The 18,891-nt window shown below is 39.9% G+C and overlaps 1 protein-coding gene across 2 annotated transcripts in view; it reads left to right on the top strand.

Annotated features, from left to right (window-relative positions):
* NPAS3 (neuronal PAS domain protein 3) overlaps positions 1-18,891 on the top strand; it is an 893,587-nt gene that overhangs the window by 430,599 nt on the left and 444,097 nt on the right. The window contains exon 5 of one of the 2 annotated variants that reach the window (XM_090271856.1): positions 15,998-16,080. In XM_090271856.1, coding sequence (XP_090127982.1) covers positions 15,998-16,080 — 83 coding nt within the window. The remainder of the gene's footprint in view (positions 1-15,997; positions 16,081-18,891) is intronic. The other variant, XM_090271857.1, reaches the window with a different exon arrangement.

The raw sequence follows: 18,891 nt of genomic DNA, 5'->3' as shown, positions 1-18,891 counted from the left end.
CATAGTTAGTCATTAGAGTCAGGTCCAGAACCTGATCCCTTAGGACTGAGTTGAAAACACCTTGCTGGGATCAGCCTCACTGCACTTCACATGCACCGGCACAAACCAGGTGGAGGATCTTCTATGGTTTTAGTGCAGCCATTTATCTGAGCTTTGTAGCTAAAGTTTAACCATGAGGTAATTAGAGCCCTCCAAGCTTGAAATTCATGAACCTTATTCCCCCTTTAATAGACTCTAGACAAGCTTGCCAAGCTCACTGTTTGACTGATATATATGGAGCCTTTGTCAAAAGCCTCTGGTCAAAATGTAGTTTTAAAAAATTCAAAATCGGTTTTCCTTTCTTTTTAGCTCTTACACGTGTAAACAGGAAAGATTGCAGTACGCTATTGCCGAGGTCAGTCAGCAGTCTGTCGTGCCCTTTGGAGGTACTCGCTAATCAATAATCAGATACACGCAGCCACGCAGCTGCACAACTATGTCCAGACGGGTCTGACAACAAACGACATGACCAATCAGGACCAAAGAGTAGGGGGCAGGAGGCTGTGGGTCTGTTTGGCTTCTTCTACTGTTTATTCCCCTGGCAAAAAATGGGAGTTAACCTTTACTGAGCTGCTCCCACTGCTGTCGTGCTTGGGCGGTGTGTCTCTGCCTGAGGCGGTCAGGATTCAGTCCCGCTTCCCAATATCTACCATGTATATGTATTTTTAGAAGTTGAGAATGTAAATGTAGAAGTTTAAAATATGTATGTAGACCCATGCACACAAAACCACCATACCATCTTTCTTCATGTACTCTCATCAAAGGTTGTAATGTCCAAAATTCACAATGTAGAATCAGAGTTCAACTATAGGCTTGAGGGTTACAGATGTGCCAAATTATCCCATCTCCTGTAAACATTTTATTACTCCTATTTGTGAAGGAAGCCATGACATGATTTACCCTATAAAATCTGTAGGTTTTTTGTTTGTGTTTTTTTTTTTTTTTTAATTCACATATAATTCTTAGAATCACAATCTTTGAGGAAGAAGAAGGGAATTAACATTTAGTGAAAACCTCATATGTGTCAAAACCATGATAGGCACTTTACACATCTTATTTAATCCTTAAACAGCATGCTCAATGGGTGGGAATGTGTTAATCTTTCTCTGAGATTTTTCTAACTGGCTCAAGGTCACACACAACCTAAGAAATGAGGGAAAATTCCTATTTAATATATCACCGTAGAGACTAATTTTCCTCATCGAAAGCATTTTACCAATACCCATTTTTATTTTGCTGCAGAGATTTTTTAAAAATCCAGATTACATTTAAATATTCTTATTCCTTACTGTTTGCTGGGTATGTGCTAGAAGACTGTCTCAAAGATTGGTATTTATCCCTTGACACAGCTCCTTAGACAAGGGACCTCAATCTACAAATGAGAAAACCAAGACCCCAGGTGTCCCACCCTTGTTCCCTAATGGGTGACTAACAGAGGTGAAACTATAAATGAAAGTTTCCATCTCTAGGAATTATGCTTTGTGTACTAAAATACAGCTGCCTTTTTATATTTTTAAGTATAGACTTAGATGGATAAAAATGTTAAGACCACTTGAGGAGTATTGCAGGGGACAGAGCTAGACTTCGTGGATATGACATGTGAAAGAAGCTCTTCATAAAAAAGTGAAGTCAGTATATGAGGCAAATGAACTTCTGAAGATAGTACAAAGAGCTTACTCTTATTCTCAACTATGGTTTAAATTATCAAGACAAAAAGAAGGTGGCAGTAATGCCATAATGAATAAAAATGAACTTGGCCCAAGAAAATAAAAGTGACCACAGAGTCCCCATCAGATTCTGAAAACCTCCGCTGTCTTGCAAGGGAACAAAAGGGAGAAGAGCTAAGAGGAGCTGGTTGTGGTACAGAGGTGAGCATGTAGTGTTTTCTTCAGAGTACTGAAGAGGAGGTCTGTTTAAACTGTATTTTTGAAATTCCAGAAGAAATTGTCTTTCTCTCTAGTCACATAGAAAATTGAACTTTACTGAAGATGAGGCGACTGCTTTTTGTGAGAATATTTCTTGGGAAATAAGGCCTTGTTCTCTTTCACCCATAGCCATTCTTAGCTTCTTTCTTCATTGGCTTAATCAAAATTCATTAAATAATGCAGGAGGAATATGAGGTTCTGTTTTCCTCTCTCAGTTGCTTTTTTTCAACAAATAAAAGGCATTTTCTTCTTCTCTGATTACTAAATGGTCTTTTAATTCATACCTGAGTATGTTAACAATCTGTTGCTGTACTTTTCTATGGGTACTTGACGGATCTTGGTTGCAAGGAAGAGGTACCGGTTGGTTTTGTGATCCAAGAATGATAGAGACTCCAGAAGGAATTCCAGGTAACTCTTGTGTTTATGACGTCTTAAAAGCTTTTGCCATGGCAAGAGATACAAGGACAGAGAGACTGGGGACCAGCCGGACAGTAGAGGAGAAAGGATAGAGGTTTCAGGAGGACAATGATAGCTAGATTTAGATGTATTTAGGCAGCTTTCCTTATACAAATATACTTCATAGATCTTTGTTTTTTATTGTAATCCAGAAGAACTTGTTTTGAAGCTGAGATTCTGTTAGCTGGATTGGCCACCACACTCTTGAGCTTCATCTTTGTAGATTCAAGTAATAGTAAAACATTTAAAATTTAAAAAAAACTTATATGTTGCCTATTTTTCAGCCTTTCCTAAACTCTGGTCAATTTTGTGCCTTCCTTTCCATCTTTGTATATCTCATGGCTATTGCTCGCTTCTTCCTCTCAGGGTGTAAACATCCTCAAGTCAATTTTTTTTTTTAAAAAAAGACCTTTTTACTTCGGGTGGTTTCCCATTTCTCTTCCTTGCCCAGATTTCATCCCTTATTCTCCTTTCTTTCACTTCCACGTTTCTAGAAATGGAATTTCAAGTGTGTGGCTCATGGTTCTCACCTCTCATTTACTCTGCAGCTGACAGCAGTGCCCCTACCAAAGGTCTCCAGTGCTATCCCATGACATTTGACGTAGTTGTTGGATCTTTCCTCCCAATATTCTGCTCCTCCTCTTTGTAGGACACCATCGTCTCTTTATTCAATCCTTACCCCTCCGGCTGTTCATTCTCAGGCTCCTTGCTGGCTCCCTTCCTCTCTATAAATGCAGGTGTTCCCCAGGCAGGCCCCAGCCCTCCCCTCCTTCTGCTTTCCATGGCTTCTATGCCCACCTGTGGGCTAAAGACTTACAGCCAGGTCCTTGACTCTGCTGCCCCTCACCCCAGAGCCTCGGGTCCACCAGACTTCTCATCTCAGTGGGCCTCTCCTAACAACACCTCCAGTTCAACATCTCATTTTCTCCTTGACACCCCCTTCCCTTCTAAATGTCCTATTGCAGGGAATGACTGAGCCAGCCATACAGTCTGCACATGGAAGCACCTGACACTCATACTTAACTCTTTATTTTCCTTAATGGGCAGACACAAAACTCTCTCAATCCTATGTTCTAAATATCAATACCTTTAAAACCAAGCTGTGGAGAAATGGGAACCCTACTGTACTGTTGGTGGGAATGCAGACTGGTGCAGCCACTATGGAAAACAGTATGGAATTACCTCAAAAAACTAAAACTGGAACTGCCTTTTGAACCAGCGATTCCACTACTAGGATTATACCCGAAAAATCCTAAAACCCTAATTCAAAAGAACTTATGCACCCCTATGTTCATAGCAGCACTGTTTACAATAGCTAAGTGCTGGAAACAGCCTAAGTGCCCAGCTGTAGATGAGTGGATCAAAAAACTGTGGTACATTTACACAATGGAATACTATGTAGCAGAGAGAAAGAAGGAACTCCTGCCATTTGCGACAACATGGATGGAACTAGAGAGAATTATGCTTAGTGAAATAAGCCAGGCAAAGAAAGAAAAATACCATATGATATCACCTAATACAGGAAACTAAAGAACAACACAAACAAAAGAACTAAATAGAACAAAGAGCAGAATAGCAGTCGATAGGGGGGAGGGGAGAGGGAGAGAAGGGGGATAAGTAAGGGAAGGGTTTAGTCAAAGAACCTGTATAAATGACTCATGGACATGGACAACAGGGAGGGATATGATTGCGGGAGAGGGGGTGGGCTGGGTGGAGGAGAGAAATGGGGAAAAAATGGGACAACTGTAATTGAAAAACCAAAAAATAAAAATTAAAAAACAAAACAAAACCAAGCTCCTCTCTACAGTGTTTATAACTTATTTGCTAGAATTAACTTATCGTTTCTTGCCTAAAACATGCAATAGCCATGTTTTCTTTCATCTTTTCTCCAAACACACTACCCTGTTGATACAACACACACATGTGCTCATGCCCGTCCCCTGCCCATAGCTTCAAATGGATCTCCTTTCCTGTGCATGAACTGAACTCCTTTGCAGTGGTAGTGAGGCCAGTTGTGACTTAGACTGTGGACATCTTCTGACATTTCTTCCTCTACATGTGGAACTTGGGTGTTTTACTGGCTTTCTGTGATTGTGTATGCTCTTCTCTCTACCTCATCCACCCCCTCACCACTCCAATCTCTGGCTTGTTTGCCTGGGAAATGTCTACTCACTTGTAGCTCAGATACCTTCTTCTCTCTTACATCTTTCAATTTCACTGAAGTTAGATGCTTCCTTTCCTGAGATCCTCCAAATAAATCTGTATTTAATAAGTTAATATTTCTGTCGCCCCCAGTCTCCACCTTCCTTGAGGATACTGCCTCCTTGCCATTTCCTGAATCTGACAAGTTTTCCATCTCAGGGCCTTTATTCTTTCTCTTCCCTTCCCCTACACATCACATCACTCCTTCACTTCAGTCATATCTCTGCTAATATATTGTTGGAGAGGTCTTCTCTGACTTTGTTATATAGAAATTCTTGTCACTTCTTTATTTTTCATCATGTTACGTATTATATTTAGATGTGTGTATTATTATTGTTGTTGTCATCTGACTACCCCACCGGAATGTCAGCTCCACACAGGTATGTCTGTCTGTTTTGCTCAATCTTCTATCGACTGTCATTAGAAGAGCCCCTGACACTTAGTAGGCCCTCAATGATAATTTAGATGCATGATTGAATTGTGTCCCTTTTAACTAGCTTAGTACTTGGCACAGAGTAAACACTCAGTAAAGATTTATAAAAAGAATAAACAAGGAGTATGCATTTGACCATGGTTAAATTAATTCCCATGCCTGAACCCACTAAACTGAAGAGACCAGTGGCTTCCTGGAAGAGAGAAGCAAGACAGCTGGAAGACAAATAAAAAATGACTGGCTAGTGGCAAAGTCCATTCTCATCAGAATGCTGGTTCAGTTCTTCAGTTCAGATTTTTGGCAAGGGATGCAGATTCTTTTTCAGAAAATGTTGATTGATTGCACAGTTGCACCCACTTCATTTGCAAACCTTCATTATCTCTTTTCCCTTTCCTCTCTCTGTCTGCATTTAGAAGGGGAGGAGCAGTGTATAATTCCACAAAGCAATTTTTGTGAATAAACCAACTAACTGGCTGCTGCTTTCAGTCTCGTGGTCCCACACAGAATACAAGTGTCTGCTTCAGTTGTGTATTCTCTCTTGACTGACTCTCTTGCATTCATTCATTCAAAGAATCATTAGTTCAGTCCCACTAAGTGCCAGTTTGGACATGGATGCTGGGCTCGTGTGTAACGCAAAAGTTCTTAACCTGAGGTCCACCGACGGGTTTCAGAGACTAATTGGAATATTTGTATATGCAAAGTTTTGTGTTTTAAATATTTTCTTAGGAAGAGGGTTACCTTAAACATCTCTTTGTTCAAAGGAAGAGACATGTTAAGAATCTGATTTAGGGAGGCTTGAGCTGAACCTTGAATCTAAGTAATAGGTTTTTTCAAATTAGATTTTTCTCTCCCTGATACGTTTCATGGAGGTGATGGTGGTGGTTGAGGGTGAAAGTATACAGTATGCTTCCATGTTTTCTTCATTCTGGATTTGACAGTCTTTTCAGTCTATCTGCCAATCTTGACTCTCCAAATTGTGCTCATCTTTCCTATTCAGTTTCTAACTCTGCCTAAATCATAGGCTCTGTAGGTCTCCAGGAGGCAGATGGCAATGTTGCTGCAGACCTTGATCTGCGAACATAGGCAGGACCTAGTTCCCACTCAGTTACCATTACTCAGTGAATGGGCTTTTGTTTATATGAAATCAGAAGGAAGATGGGAAGATGGTGGGGTTGTAAGAGCTGATTTTCGTTTCCAGTGGGGGTAGCTGCGTATGTACGTTTACCTAATCAAGTTATGTCTGAGGCAGTCAGCATCTTAAAACAAATGCCAATTTCTGCTGGATAGGGCATAAGTGAATCCTTCAGAAGAAAATTCAGTGGGCAGTTGCTGACACTTAGTGAATTGCTGGCGCTTTGCCCAAGTATGTGTGAAATGTTTGCACTGGTCTGAGGCCCTGATTGCAACTGGCATGCAGGGCTTGTGGTGACACTGTAGATTTGACATCATGCCATAGGAATAGCAGAGACTGGGGACAGCATACAGAGCAACAAAATGTCCCTCACATTTTAGGAAATAATTCTTAAATATTTATAATATTTAGAAAAATAATCTTAAAGTTTCTATTAAAATTGAGATAAAGATGGTGATTTAGAAGAGTCATCTTTGGCCCAGTCTCTGCTTTTCAGAACAAGGAGGACAGAGCTGACGTACAGAGCACCTCTGTGGGCTAAACACTGTATTCCCCATGTTCATTTATTTGCAAGTTTTTATAGTACACTCAGGTCATGGGCCCTACACAAACCACCAGGGGTTCTGCAGTGCACAAAACAGTTCCTCCAACTCATGAAAGTGTCTTGCTGGTGGAGGAGAGAGGCAATATGTGACTAAGTTTTGGAAGAAAAATGAAGGCAGGCCAGGGGATGTCACATGTCTTCACAACAGTTCTGTGAGACATTAATCCTTTGCACATAATGAGAAATTGAGGCCCATAGAGCCAAATTAGTTCAAGACCACCCAGAGATAAGTGGAGGATTAAAACTTGGCTGTCCTGACTCTAGAACTCAAATCCCTTTCTCTGTGCACAGCTGCCTCCCAATCGTGAGCCTCCTTCCACTGACCTCTCCCTGCAAGCAGGGGGCAAGCAGTGTCTTGGGAAGAACTCAGATGTCCTGCAATAAGGAACCTGAGTCACGGTAGTCTTCCTACCTCTGAGGTGATACAACAAGCCACTTGGTACAGAGTTGTCTCACAAAATGCCAAGCTGGATGCTGTGACGTACGTGTGTACTTCAGGGACTTTGATGCAAGCAGTGGTATTTAAGTTACGCAGAAGGCAGAAGTGTAAAGTTAGGGTTTTCAGACAGAGCCTACACCTTGGTCCTCCCGGGTATAATCAGTAACTGTGTAGTTTCGAGCAGCAAGATGGTGCTGTATTCATGGGGGAGCACAGACCTGCAAGTGTTTGTAGGAGGATGGCAATTCATTGGCATTGCACCTTAAGGAAAAGCAAGTTGAAGTGGGCAAGGTGATGAAGCTGGGACCTTGCACATGTGGCTGTGCTAACGTACCTTTGTCCTCATGTCTCACCGGGACATTCCAGGGCCTTGACTGCCGTAGTTCACTGTCTGTGTGACCTCACCATGCATTCCCCAGGTCTTACAGCACCCCTATTCTGGGTCTTCCCTGCCTGCATGCTCTCTGCCCTCATTCTGAGTTGAGAGTTGATACTTGCACATTTATTGCATTTTAATCCTGTGTTTATGTGTCAGTCTCCTCACCAGACTTTGGTTGCTGGAGGGTTAAGGTGGCACCTTTGAACTTTTATGTTCTGATGCAGTGCCCAGCATAGAGCAGAGACTCAGTAAATTTTTTCATGGATGCTTTGGCTTTCTTCTGCAGACATTACCGAAATATATAGAAATGGAAATGGGAGCCTGGCATACCTCTCTAATACCTAGGTCAATGAGGTTAATATTTTATGAGTGTTCACTCAATTTTTGATGAATAAACATAATACCATAGTCTAAGATGGTTGAGCTCTGGAAACTCATCAGAGTGACTTTTCAAGCAGGTGCTGTTATTAGCAGAGCATTGCACGCTTTGGGCCAACACCCCGCTGTTTCATAAAACTGTTTATGTTGACTATTCTTTTGGCAGAAAGAAAATCACTGAACACACTGCCAAGCATTTATATGGCCCAAAAGCAGCAAGGGAGAGAGAAAGAGAAAGTGGATATGACTGAATATATGAATGGATGAACAGGAGAAAGAAGAAGGAGAGGGCAGTAGACCTGTCTCTGCTTCCTACACATCCAGCTTTCTCAGCTCTCTATCATATCAGTGGCCTGGGAAAGCCCAGAGGATAGATGGAGCATTAGACTGGAAGTAATAAAGTTGTGCCTGACTTCCTGCAGTATTTGTAGCAGATGTTACAAATGTCATAACATGAAACTTTGGGATCATACTTGGGAAAAAAAATCAAGATGACAGATGTGGACCTCTTCCTTTTGCCAGGGAGTGCTGAGTGACTCTGGACTGATTCAATGAGAATCCGCACCCCTTTCTCTGGGGCAGAATCTTGCCACTAATGATCTGAGTCCTCAGGAGCTCAGAAGGGCTGATAGCAGTGTGGCAGCACTCAACTAAAAGGTATTTAGGACAGTTTACGAAATGAAAGTATAATAATCTTTTTTTTTTTTTTTTTTTTGGCCTGTACTGAAGGAGCATAGCGAATCTAACCCCCATTAAAAGTTTAAACTTTGCAAAACATTTTCAGCATATTAGTGGGGAGGCCATTTCTGCCAATCAAAGGACAGGTATTCAACTTTGCAAAGTTAGTGCTGCATTCCAATTCCAAATTTGCTGTGTTCTATTTTACTCTTTGAGAGCCACGGTCAAAGAGCACTTGGTGTCCTTTTTATGTGCCGTGCACGTAATTCAGGAGAACACGCAGTATTCCTTCCTGACGTACACAGAGTAGATGGAGAGGAAAGTGGCAATTGGGAGAAGAGGAATTTCAGTAAGAACAAGGACAATAACAACGGCAACAAAAGAAGCTCGAAACTATAGTCAGCAGATTGTCCTCAGAAAGCAGAGCACCTTCCTACATCAGACACCTGCTCAGGCTGCGGGCTCAGGCCAGCGTCGGTGCTGCGTGTCTCTGTGGCCGACTGAACCTGCCATCCCACCGGGCCGCCTCACTCAGCAGACTGCATCTTAGGCATCTTTGCACTTCGAGTCCCCAGCAGAGTGCCTGCCACATAGTGCCGCTCAATACAATCGTTTGTCGCTGTAGCCCTGAAGCCAGAATTAATTAGTTTGCATCTTCCTTGCTGAGTTCATGTTAGATAAAAATCAAGACTCTGCCACTTGAAGATTCTCCTAGTCGACGTTCTTCATTTTAAAGTCACTCTTAAAAACTTCCCCAGACTGAGGGGGGTGCAATTCATCATACCCCATAACTCTGCTGGAATAAAAAATCACAGGAGTTAATCAGAGTCAGTTTTTTTTAAGCTTGTATTTGCTTTGTTAAGAAAAAGAGGAAATTCTCATTCCCTTCGCTGTATAAAAGGAATTAAATAGTTAACTCTTAACCTTGCTTCCAGAAGCAACCCCTGTAGCTTCTAGTTGTCAAAGCCAAGAAACAGTACAGGAAAAGACCTGGAGTTGTTGTTGGACTTCAGTCCTTTGAAAGTGCCCTCTTTTATATACATTGTTATTGTGAAATGATTATGAAACTTAATGTTGGGATGATTAATCCCATTTTTAGAAACTTCTCTTTGGGTTTGTAACAGTTACTGTGAAGTATCAGGAAAGCAAGCATGTCCCATTAGCCCAGTCCTGTGGTATGCCCTCCTCCCCCATACCTCCTCGCCTCTCTTGAGGACCCCCACAGACACCCCACTCCACAGCCTTCAGCCCAGGCTGTGCATCATGCCTACATTTTCCTGAGATTTGCACCCTCAGAGATATTGACTGTCAGGGCTTCATCGTTACCTCAGGCACTGTCACTCCAAAAGCACCAGTGCCTTAAGAACGTTGTTGTCAAGGGGAAGTTTGGGTTCTCTCATGAAGAAGGTGTTAATCACCCTATATGTCGCCCATATAAGGGACATATAGTAGTTTCTATAGTAACTACCAGACTGTCAAAGAAAGGATAGTTTCTTCTTTTCCCAGCTACATGTGAAGAAATATCTGCTCCAGTAGCTAGAAACTCTTATTCATAAATAGCAAAGGGAACCTTTAAAATGGAAACTTTGTACTAAAAAGAAGTCCATGTAATTTGTTGCTGACCATAGGCACAAAAACATTGTCAAGACTGTTACAGTAACACTTGGGTGCTTTTTCTCTTTTAGAGGGCTGCCATTTTCATGTAGAAAATGATGAAAAGTTTTCGGAAACCATATGAATACTAACTATTTAGCTCTTCAGAAGATAAGTACACGATAAACACACCCTTGACTAAGCAGACCTATTGAATATTGTATGTCTCCCTCTTAGCTCTTTTTACTTGAAGCCATAGAGATATGCCTTTTTAAGAAAAGCAGACATGGTTTCTTTTCCCCAAATTCAGCAATTCATTTGTCAGTATTAATACTTTCACAGTCATACCATCCATAATGCTTTTCTCTAATGTATTCAATCCATACTTAGATGGTAGGGGAAATTTAAATATGTGTTGCATCAAAGAATGTTTGAATCAGCATAAGAGTTCTTAGAGTTTCAATTATTTTATTGGATTCAATACCTCTTTTTGTCTAAATTGGTAATATAATGTGTCAATGGGTTATGAAGATGTATTTTTTTATTTTTAAAAATCTACTAAATATGAATAAACCCGATGTGTATTCTGCTGAACACAGAAGGTTTTCTTATTGTATTAATTGTTAACCAGGGCTTCAAATGCCTCATGAACAAACCTTATCCCTATTTCTCTTATCTGGTCATCAGCTACCCTCTATTTTTAAATGGTACAGAACTAATCGTGCTGAAAGTACATTGAAAAAGTGTTGTGATTCTTTGTCTTCACATATTTACAGGATGCACTGAGTGGCGACCACATGCTGTACCCGCAACACCAGACTTGCGGTGACAGAGCTGCTGCGTTGCTTGTGCTGGTACCCAGCACTGACTTTCCCAGCGTCTCATCTCCATCCCCACTGACGTGGCCCCAGTGTCTGAGGCATGCACTCACAATGAGTATAGTGTTGAAAGGACACAAATGGTGACAGGAGGCACTAAGCAGAGCTGTGAGGATGAGTTTCAGAATGATTTGGTCCCACAATAAATGAAAACATAAATTTTATTTTATAGGGAAACACACACACACCCCTCACAAACTCCAAAGGCTCCTGGGAAAATCCTCCATAGCTTCCTTCCCCCTAGAGTGAGGGAGGCTGATTGAGATTCTTCAAGAGAAATCCCTCTCTTTCCTTCATAACCATGGACAGACTCATTAAGCCTTTCATTCTCCACTCTTTCCCAGCACCTGACTTTGCTTAGCCCACGTGCTAAAGCCCAGGAGTGTTGTCTGAGATTCCATTAAGCATGCTCGCTTCCCCCACGCTTGTGTGGGAACAGAGGCTTGCCCCTGGGCTGACAGATTCAGAGGGTAGCGGTCCTGGCCTGAAGCCTGCCTTTTTACAACGGGGGTATACTTGAAATGCTATCTGCAGAACGAGAAGGCTACTTTTACCTATGCTGACATTGTTCCTCTGTGCAGGGGGCTAGATGGGAAGATGTCTCTAAAATGGTCTTCCTTATCTGCCAATGACTACTTTTTCTTTCTGATAAGGCAATCTATTGGAAACCCTCACAATGTCATACTCATCTTCACTTTTAAATATCTTTTTCAAGTGATCCCTTGAATAACGAGTCTCTTCTCTCTTCCCTACCTGTGATTACTTTCCCTTTGTGAACTGTGTGGGTGGGGAGCTGGGGCAGCTCCACCTTCTCTGGAAATGGGGGTGGCAGGTTATGAAAGAAAAGGGCAATTCGGGACCCAAGGCAAGTAGGGCTCCTGACTTTTCCCCTTTCATTATGTGTGTCCACTGAGCTGTCCTGTTTCTGTCTGTGATGGGTTCTTCCTGGCAAGCTGACCTTTTGGCTGAATAGGTCAAACTCCCACTGAGCGCTGATCCTCAGCCTTCCTGGCCTTTGTACCTCCCCAAGGTGACAAGCGCTGGTTAGGAATATGACTGGGGGTGTCAGGTATATTTTCCAAAATAGCAATGGTCTTTTACTGCAATGAACTAATTCTCAAAGACTGCCTCACAAGGTTATGTGGAAGAGTCTAGATGCTTTCTTCATTATGCATGAGAGTCTAGATTAGAGCATTTTTGCCAAAGTTGTTAAAGGACAAAACTAATCTTTCACATACATGTTTTAGATTGTGGTTTCCTTCTGTGGCTTCCACTTTGTTCACAGAGGAAGGCCAAGTGCCCAATCCTAATGATTCATCATATCATTTTGGTTTTCTGAGACAATCAGTGTTTCTTTAGTTGATTTTTAAGAGTCCTTCTCTCTATATATCTCTTCTATTTAACATCTTTTAAAACTCTAGGTATTTTATTTTTAACCATTGCAAAAAAATGAGATAATAGTGTTGTGGTATTTGTTGATAACTATATGCTGGACCTATATTTTAAAGTGCTTAAAATTTTCTTTTGAACTTTTTTAAAGTTTTATAATAAAAACAGCAACTAGCAATTTTAAACATCCATAGGTACTCAGTAAATGCTGAATTGAGTTTGAAGTTGAATTACTATATTACTGTGCTTTTTCTTAAACAGTTTGTGTAACTGTTCAGCTTATAAAACTCTCACATCTCACTATCAGTGGGCAGGAACATAATCTTCACAGATGAGCAATTACGTGTTCCATTTTCTTAGCAATGTGCCACGTATGTTCTTTTTGTCTACTTTAGTTAGTGTTCTTTAAATTTCAAAAAGTATCTTTTAATTGAACAAAGACATAAATGAAATATATCTTTGTGTCAGATGAAACAGTGATCTATTCAGCAGTAATAAACGTGCATTTTGTCTGGGCTACCAAACAATTTTATGAACTCTCAGCTTCCAAAATTCAGAGACCTGAGAGAGCTTCATAAGCAATGTATTATTTTTTCTGAGGATGATGGACCCATTGAGGAAAATGCCTCTTTAGTTTTTGGTTTATTCATTAATGATACTGTATAAACAATACAATTAACCTGGAGGAACAAAATAACTATACTTGCACTGTTCCTGAGTTATCAGATTATTGTCTCAAACTCAAAATGCCAAATGCAATAGGAGAAAGAGTATAAGATAAGAAATGCATTTTTAATGTCTATTCAGTTACCAGTAATGCTAGAGTCAGAGCTGGGCTTCTACCAAAGACATAATGGGCTCCTGTTTAACATATTTATGTTGGTTGTAAAATTAGGAACTGTCATTACAGCCCCACATCACCTGCGTAAGTACAAAACATATAAATCATGAGAAATTCCAGTGCCATAAAAATGCCATTAAGTACAATAGCATGAAACCAATTCTAAGATACCTGTGTATTAAGCTAGCCATGTACTGGGATGCACACTCAGATTTCTAGAGGATTTGAAGGACAAAGAGGAAGAACTATGCAGGTAGGACCCATGGATGTGAACTGGTGAAGACACTGGGATCCCCAGGTTGACTAATATATTTTTCTACATAAAATCCCTAAACATTTATGCATTTTCAGCATTTGCTTAGAGGACCACCTGAGTCCTAAGTGGGGAAAAGGAATGAAAAGAGTGGCTGCCAGTGGCGGGGCTTGGAGAACTCTTGCAGCACCCCACTGAAGTCAACTGTGCTTCTAGCAGTCACTTACGCTGCCATCAGTCATTACTGGGGCGTGCATCTTGGACCTTCTAGCAAATAAACACACACTTTACATTGCCTGTGATGGTCCAGGTTCTTCTGTAGGATGGTTGGTGACTGTTACTCTCCTGGCCTCCTTTTAATCCAGTTCTTTGTAGGAAAGTCTGTGTTCTCTAAAATCAGTCAGTTTTCTTGTGTGAGGTGTAATGTTTCATTTTGAACATTGTAATCAGAAGTCTTAAAATGCCCCAAATTATTAATTATATTAATACGGAGCTCTCTGGATTTCCATTACTGCCTCAAAAATGGAATGGATACTTTTGAAGTTTTTCAGCTCTCCCTTTTCCTTCTCACCCCCACCCCCACCAACAATTTTTTTGGAAAAAAAAAAGAGACTGCAGATTTTATTCATGTGGGATCATTCGCACCAAGCTACCATAATGTGCAATTAACACTCCAGAAACTGAAAACAGTATTCAGCAAGACAGCTGCATTATCAAAAATGCCAAAGGAGTTTTGAAGGGAGTAATGTGCATGTTAGAATAGGAAATTAATCAAACACACACACACACAGTGGTACTTTCTTAAGTATATCTGAATATTAAAATTTAAAAAATCTTGTGTCTATACTTATAAAAAAGATTAATCTTAGAATAGAAAACTGATTTTTCTGTTTTAAGAGTATTAGTTGTGTGTCTTCCTTCTGAAGTGAATGAGGAAGTTGAAATAGAGATCTCTAAGATCCCTGCCATCTGGAATATTCTTTGATAATAATCACTCTTCAATTATATTTTATAAATTTTGCCATTGAAACAAAATGCCCCTTTTATTTCTTCTTGCCAGTAATAATGATACTTAACACTCATGCAATTTTCAAAGTGCCTTTCAGACACTGCAGACTCTAACTTGGAATTGCAGTGGTAAACTGCCTACTTTTGCACAGCACAATAACCACAAGTACATTTATATTATAATCCCTACTAAGCTATGGATCCAACTGACTGACTTAGTAACTGAAACGAAGCAGAATTATCCCAGCAGCATTTTGCTGAAATTTTCCTGTCAACTGCTGGAAGTATTTTTTTTTTTTTTTTAAGAAAGTAGGGGTTTTTATTTTACCTTCTATTCATAGTGTCTAGGTTTGGGGGAGCAGAGGTTTGTAATAAAATTTTCAAGAAAAGTGGGAAGACATGGGGGATTTACTTATTGGAAATATGGGAAAGGTCTGAATTTTTTTTCATAAATTACTGTAACTCAAACAGATTTTTTGTTTGAAAACTTAGAAAGAAGGACAATATCCAGAACAGAATTAAAATCAAATTGTGACTCCATACAAAAAAAAAAAAAAAAAATGTGTGCAGAGAAGATACTTAATAGTGGATCCTACAAATACCATGCATGAAGCTCCCCTTTGTTCAAGACTGGGGGGCTCCTCAAGTGCAGGTGCCTGCAGACAACACCTACAGGGTGTGCCGGGAAGAGTGGGACTGACTGTGAGTAGAGAACAGAATTCAGATGAGGAAACAGCCCCTGACCTGGTGAGGCAAATGCTGAGCGAGGGTCTACCTGGCCTTCTCAGCCATCCTCCAGCATGTTACATGTGAATATTCAGGAAATACAAAACCCCAGCCATCCCAAAACACTTAACATGGGTGCATATTGTGCTTATTAAATTATGATTAAGTTGTTGCATTAGAACACTAAAGACTTCCCATTTGCTTTTTTTCTAGCCTAGAAAATATGAAAAGTTTAGGTTTTATTGGGGGGGCAGTATATGTATACTTTAAAAATACCTATATTTTAAGAAAAGTAGTTTCCCTAATTTATTTTAAAGGAATGTGAACATTCTTGTTTTAACTCCTGTGCAGGATAAAGAATCCAAAATGACTTTTTTTAAGTCTGGTTGTGGTTTTTAATGTTTGAAGAAGTTGTTACCTGAGTTGAAACTTCAATCTAGGTTCTCTGTACGCTTGGTAACTCTGAACCAAATTAACACTGGGTTGTGTTCCTTTGAGATGTCATTCATATAGTAACTAGCTAGTAATGCAATTAAAGAGAAATTAAGCTGAATCAGAGCTCCAACTTAATTGTTTTCTTTTTTTTCTTCTTTCTGTTTCTTTTTCTGTTTTCCTTTCCTCTCTGCTCTTTCTCTTTCTCTAAGTTATAGGTGCACAGCGAAGGAGAAGCCCCAGTGCACTGGCCATTGATGTATTTGAAGCACATTTGGGAAGTCACATTTTGCAGGTACCTTTAAAAGAAAAAGAAGCTTGCTTATATTTTACTACAAAAATATTTCAGCTACACATATGGCTGTTGTTATTTCATCTTGGAATTCAAAAATTCTCATGAATCCATTTTTTTTTTCTTTTTAGAAAGCCATCTCTTGAGAGCATATTAATGAGAAAGGGAGGGCAAGTATTATTTGTACTAATTGAGCTGAATTGCACTATTCAGTTGATGCTCAATGTATAGTAGCTGGCTGTTCCCAGAATGACAGTGTGTGCTGCATTTGTAAGTGGATGTGTGTGTGTCTTTGGAGCTATATATTGTTTTAGAAAGAGCAAAATTTTGTGTAAGTAATGTGATGTTGTTGTTTTTTGTGGCCAAATTTCAGTTGTTCTTTGCTTGAGTTTGCATTCGTAAGTGCTTCCAATCTTAATGTTTGTCTCTCCCCCAACTTACAAACTTTCTCAAGATGAAATTTTCAAGTATATTTAAGTGAAAAGAGACAAATAATGAACAGTTAATTTTGCCAAAGGATTTCATGGCAGGTAAATGAGAGGGTGACTTGCAGTTATTTCTCATACAGCAGTTTCATGCCAAATGCAGCATCTCACTTACTCAAAACATTTTCCCAAATACTTTGACATCAACTCAACACATCCATGAATTATTGTTCTACATTGTTTCTGCTTCCTGGCTAGATTTTTCCCATAGCCAAAGCTTTCTTTAATTATGCAAGATACATTTTGAACATGGAATTAAAGAAGTAGACATGTTTGGGATATTCAGGCAGCTTATTTGGGAAAAATAAATGGTTATGGTCTTTTTTATTTGCAGTTAAGAGAAAGCAAGGTAAACTCCAGATTTCTATTCATTCCAGGTTAAAAAATGGCTTTTAAGATAATTTTATTTTCTAGATAGCAAAAATAGTATTGAATTTGGCATATTATTCCTGAAAGCATGTATTGTACAAAGCCATCATCATCAGGTTCTCCGTGCTCAAATCCCAGTGGTTCCCCCATGCAGTTCCCCCGTGCGGTTCCTTGGCTGTTAGCATCAGCATCACCTGAGACTCTTGTTCAAAGGATACAGTCCTGCCTCTCTCTGGACCTACGAAATCAGTATCTTCAGGGCGAAGTCCAGTAATTTGTCATTTTTAACAACAATTTGAGAAAATTTGGTGTTTCATCAGATCTGAGATGTCACAATTCACATTTGCAAATTTAGGACCTGAAAAAGACTTACCTTGTTTATTTTTGTTTATTCTGATGTTTCTCATTTCTCCACTAATATTTGTTAAGATCCCATGTAACAAGTGTTCCTTGGAGATGCTATTTTATCATGCATATAAAATTTTGAATTACCTTTGCAGTAGATTAGTTTCAGAGCTATAGAAAGGATTTTGCTTTCTAGATCTTCAAAGTTTTATTTTCCTCTTTCCTGTATACACTGTTCAGAATCTCCTTTATAAGTATTGTATGACCCATGCCATGTGATATATATATCTACACCTATATCAGATATAGATATTTAGATTCTGATGTGATTCAGGATGGCTCCTATTTACATTCTGAACTGATCTGTGCATTGACTTAGTCAATGAAAGAAATGGTCCAAAGAGTAGCCCCAGATTATCATCCTCTGAATTCTTTCTAGATATCTTGAGTCCGAAGTCCTCAAAGGAGGGTGACTTCGGAGCTGCAAGAATTTAAAACTAATTTAAAACATAAAACTTCTGAGTTGAACTGAACATAGGCTTAAGGTAACTGTGTATTATAGAATGGTTGTCCACATGCCAGTTCAAGATTAGGCTTCATTGAGAGAGCAGGGTATCTAGAAGGAGGCTGCTGAGCTGCTCTGCTGTTTCCGGTGGTCATACGTGACTGTGACAACTCATTTTAAGAGGAACATAGACAGCTGATATTACTTGGAGTGAAATAACCAGACTGGTGCATGTACTAGAAATAATGTTATATGAGGAGTGGCAAAGGGCTTGGTGGAGTTTGGTTTGGAAAACACTTGCCTTAAAAGGGACATTAAAGCCCTGGCTGCTGTGGTGAGCCAAGTGTCGCTGGTTCGATTCCCAGGCAGGGCACATTACTAGGTTGCACGTCAGGTCCCCAGTTGGGGGCACAAGTGAGAGGCAGCCACATAATGATGTTTCTCTCCCTCTCTTTCTCCTTTCCCCTCTCTCTAAAAATAAAATAAACAAATTATATTTTTTTAAAAAAGGGGACATTAATGTCCTCCCTTTATATTAAAAAGCCTCATGTGGAAAAACATACCTTTATTCTGCGTGGCTTCAGAATGTGGAAAATTGAAGAGAGAAAGAATTATCTTTGTTACAAATAAAACTTCCAAATAGGATGGTCCATATTTAGAATATGTTAAAAAGCCTTTGAATTTAAGGCTTGATAGGGATGCTTTTACAAAAGTGAGGCATCCAAACATGGTTGCACTAGATAATCTTGGAATAATCATGGAAACTAGAACTTCTTCTAATTTGATCCTGACACACACTGGCTCTGGAGTGGAAGAGCTGCATGTACTCCTTTAAATGAAATACGGGCATTGTGGGCAGGAAGGGGTTGGCAAGTAGTAGTAACAAGAAGGGCCTTCTCTCAACTGTCTAATAAGTTATCTTTCCTCCTAGCATGAGAGCTGTTAGCCCGTAGACCCATGTCTGTGCCTGATCTGCAATATCTCAATGGTCTGCAAGGATAGTATGACTTTCATATTTCCCTTCAGGAGGGTCCATGGTTGAATTTGGTTGAGTCAAGGGGATTGGAATGAATTCCTTCTTCCCTCTCTGCTATCCTTCCTTCACTTGCA

This window comes from Furipterus horrens, unplaced genomic scaffold, assembly GCF_987537825.1.
Source record: "Furipterus horrens unplaced genomic scaffold, mFurHor1.1.pri manual_scaffold_3, whole genome shotgun sequence".
Taxonomy (NCBI): Eukaryota; Metazoa; Chordata; class Mammalia; order Chiroptera; family Furipteridae; genus Furipterus; species Furipterus horrens.
Note: the sequence above shows the minus strand (reverse complement) of the source record. Positions and strands in the feature narration are given on the sequence as shown.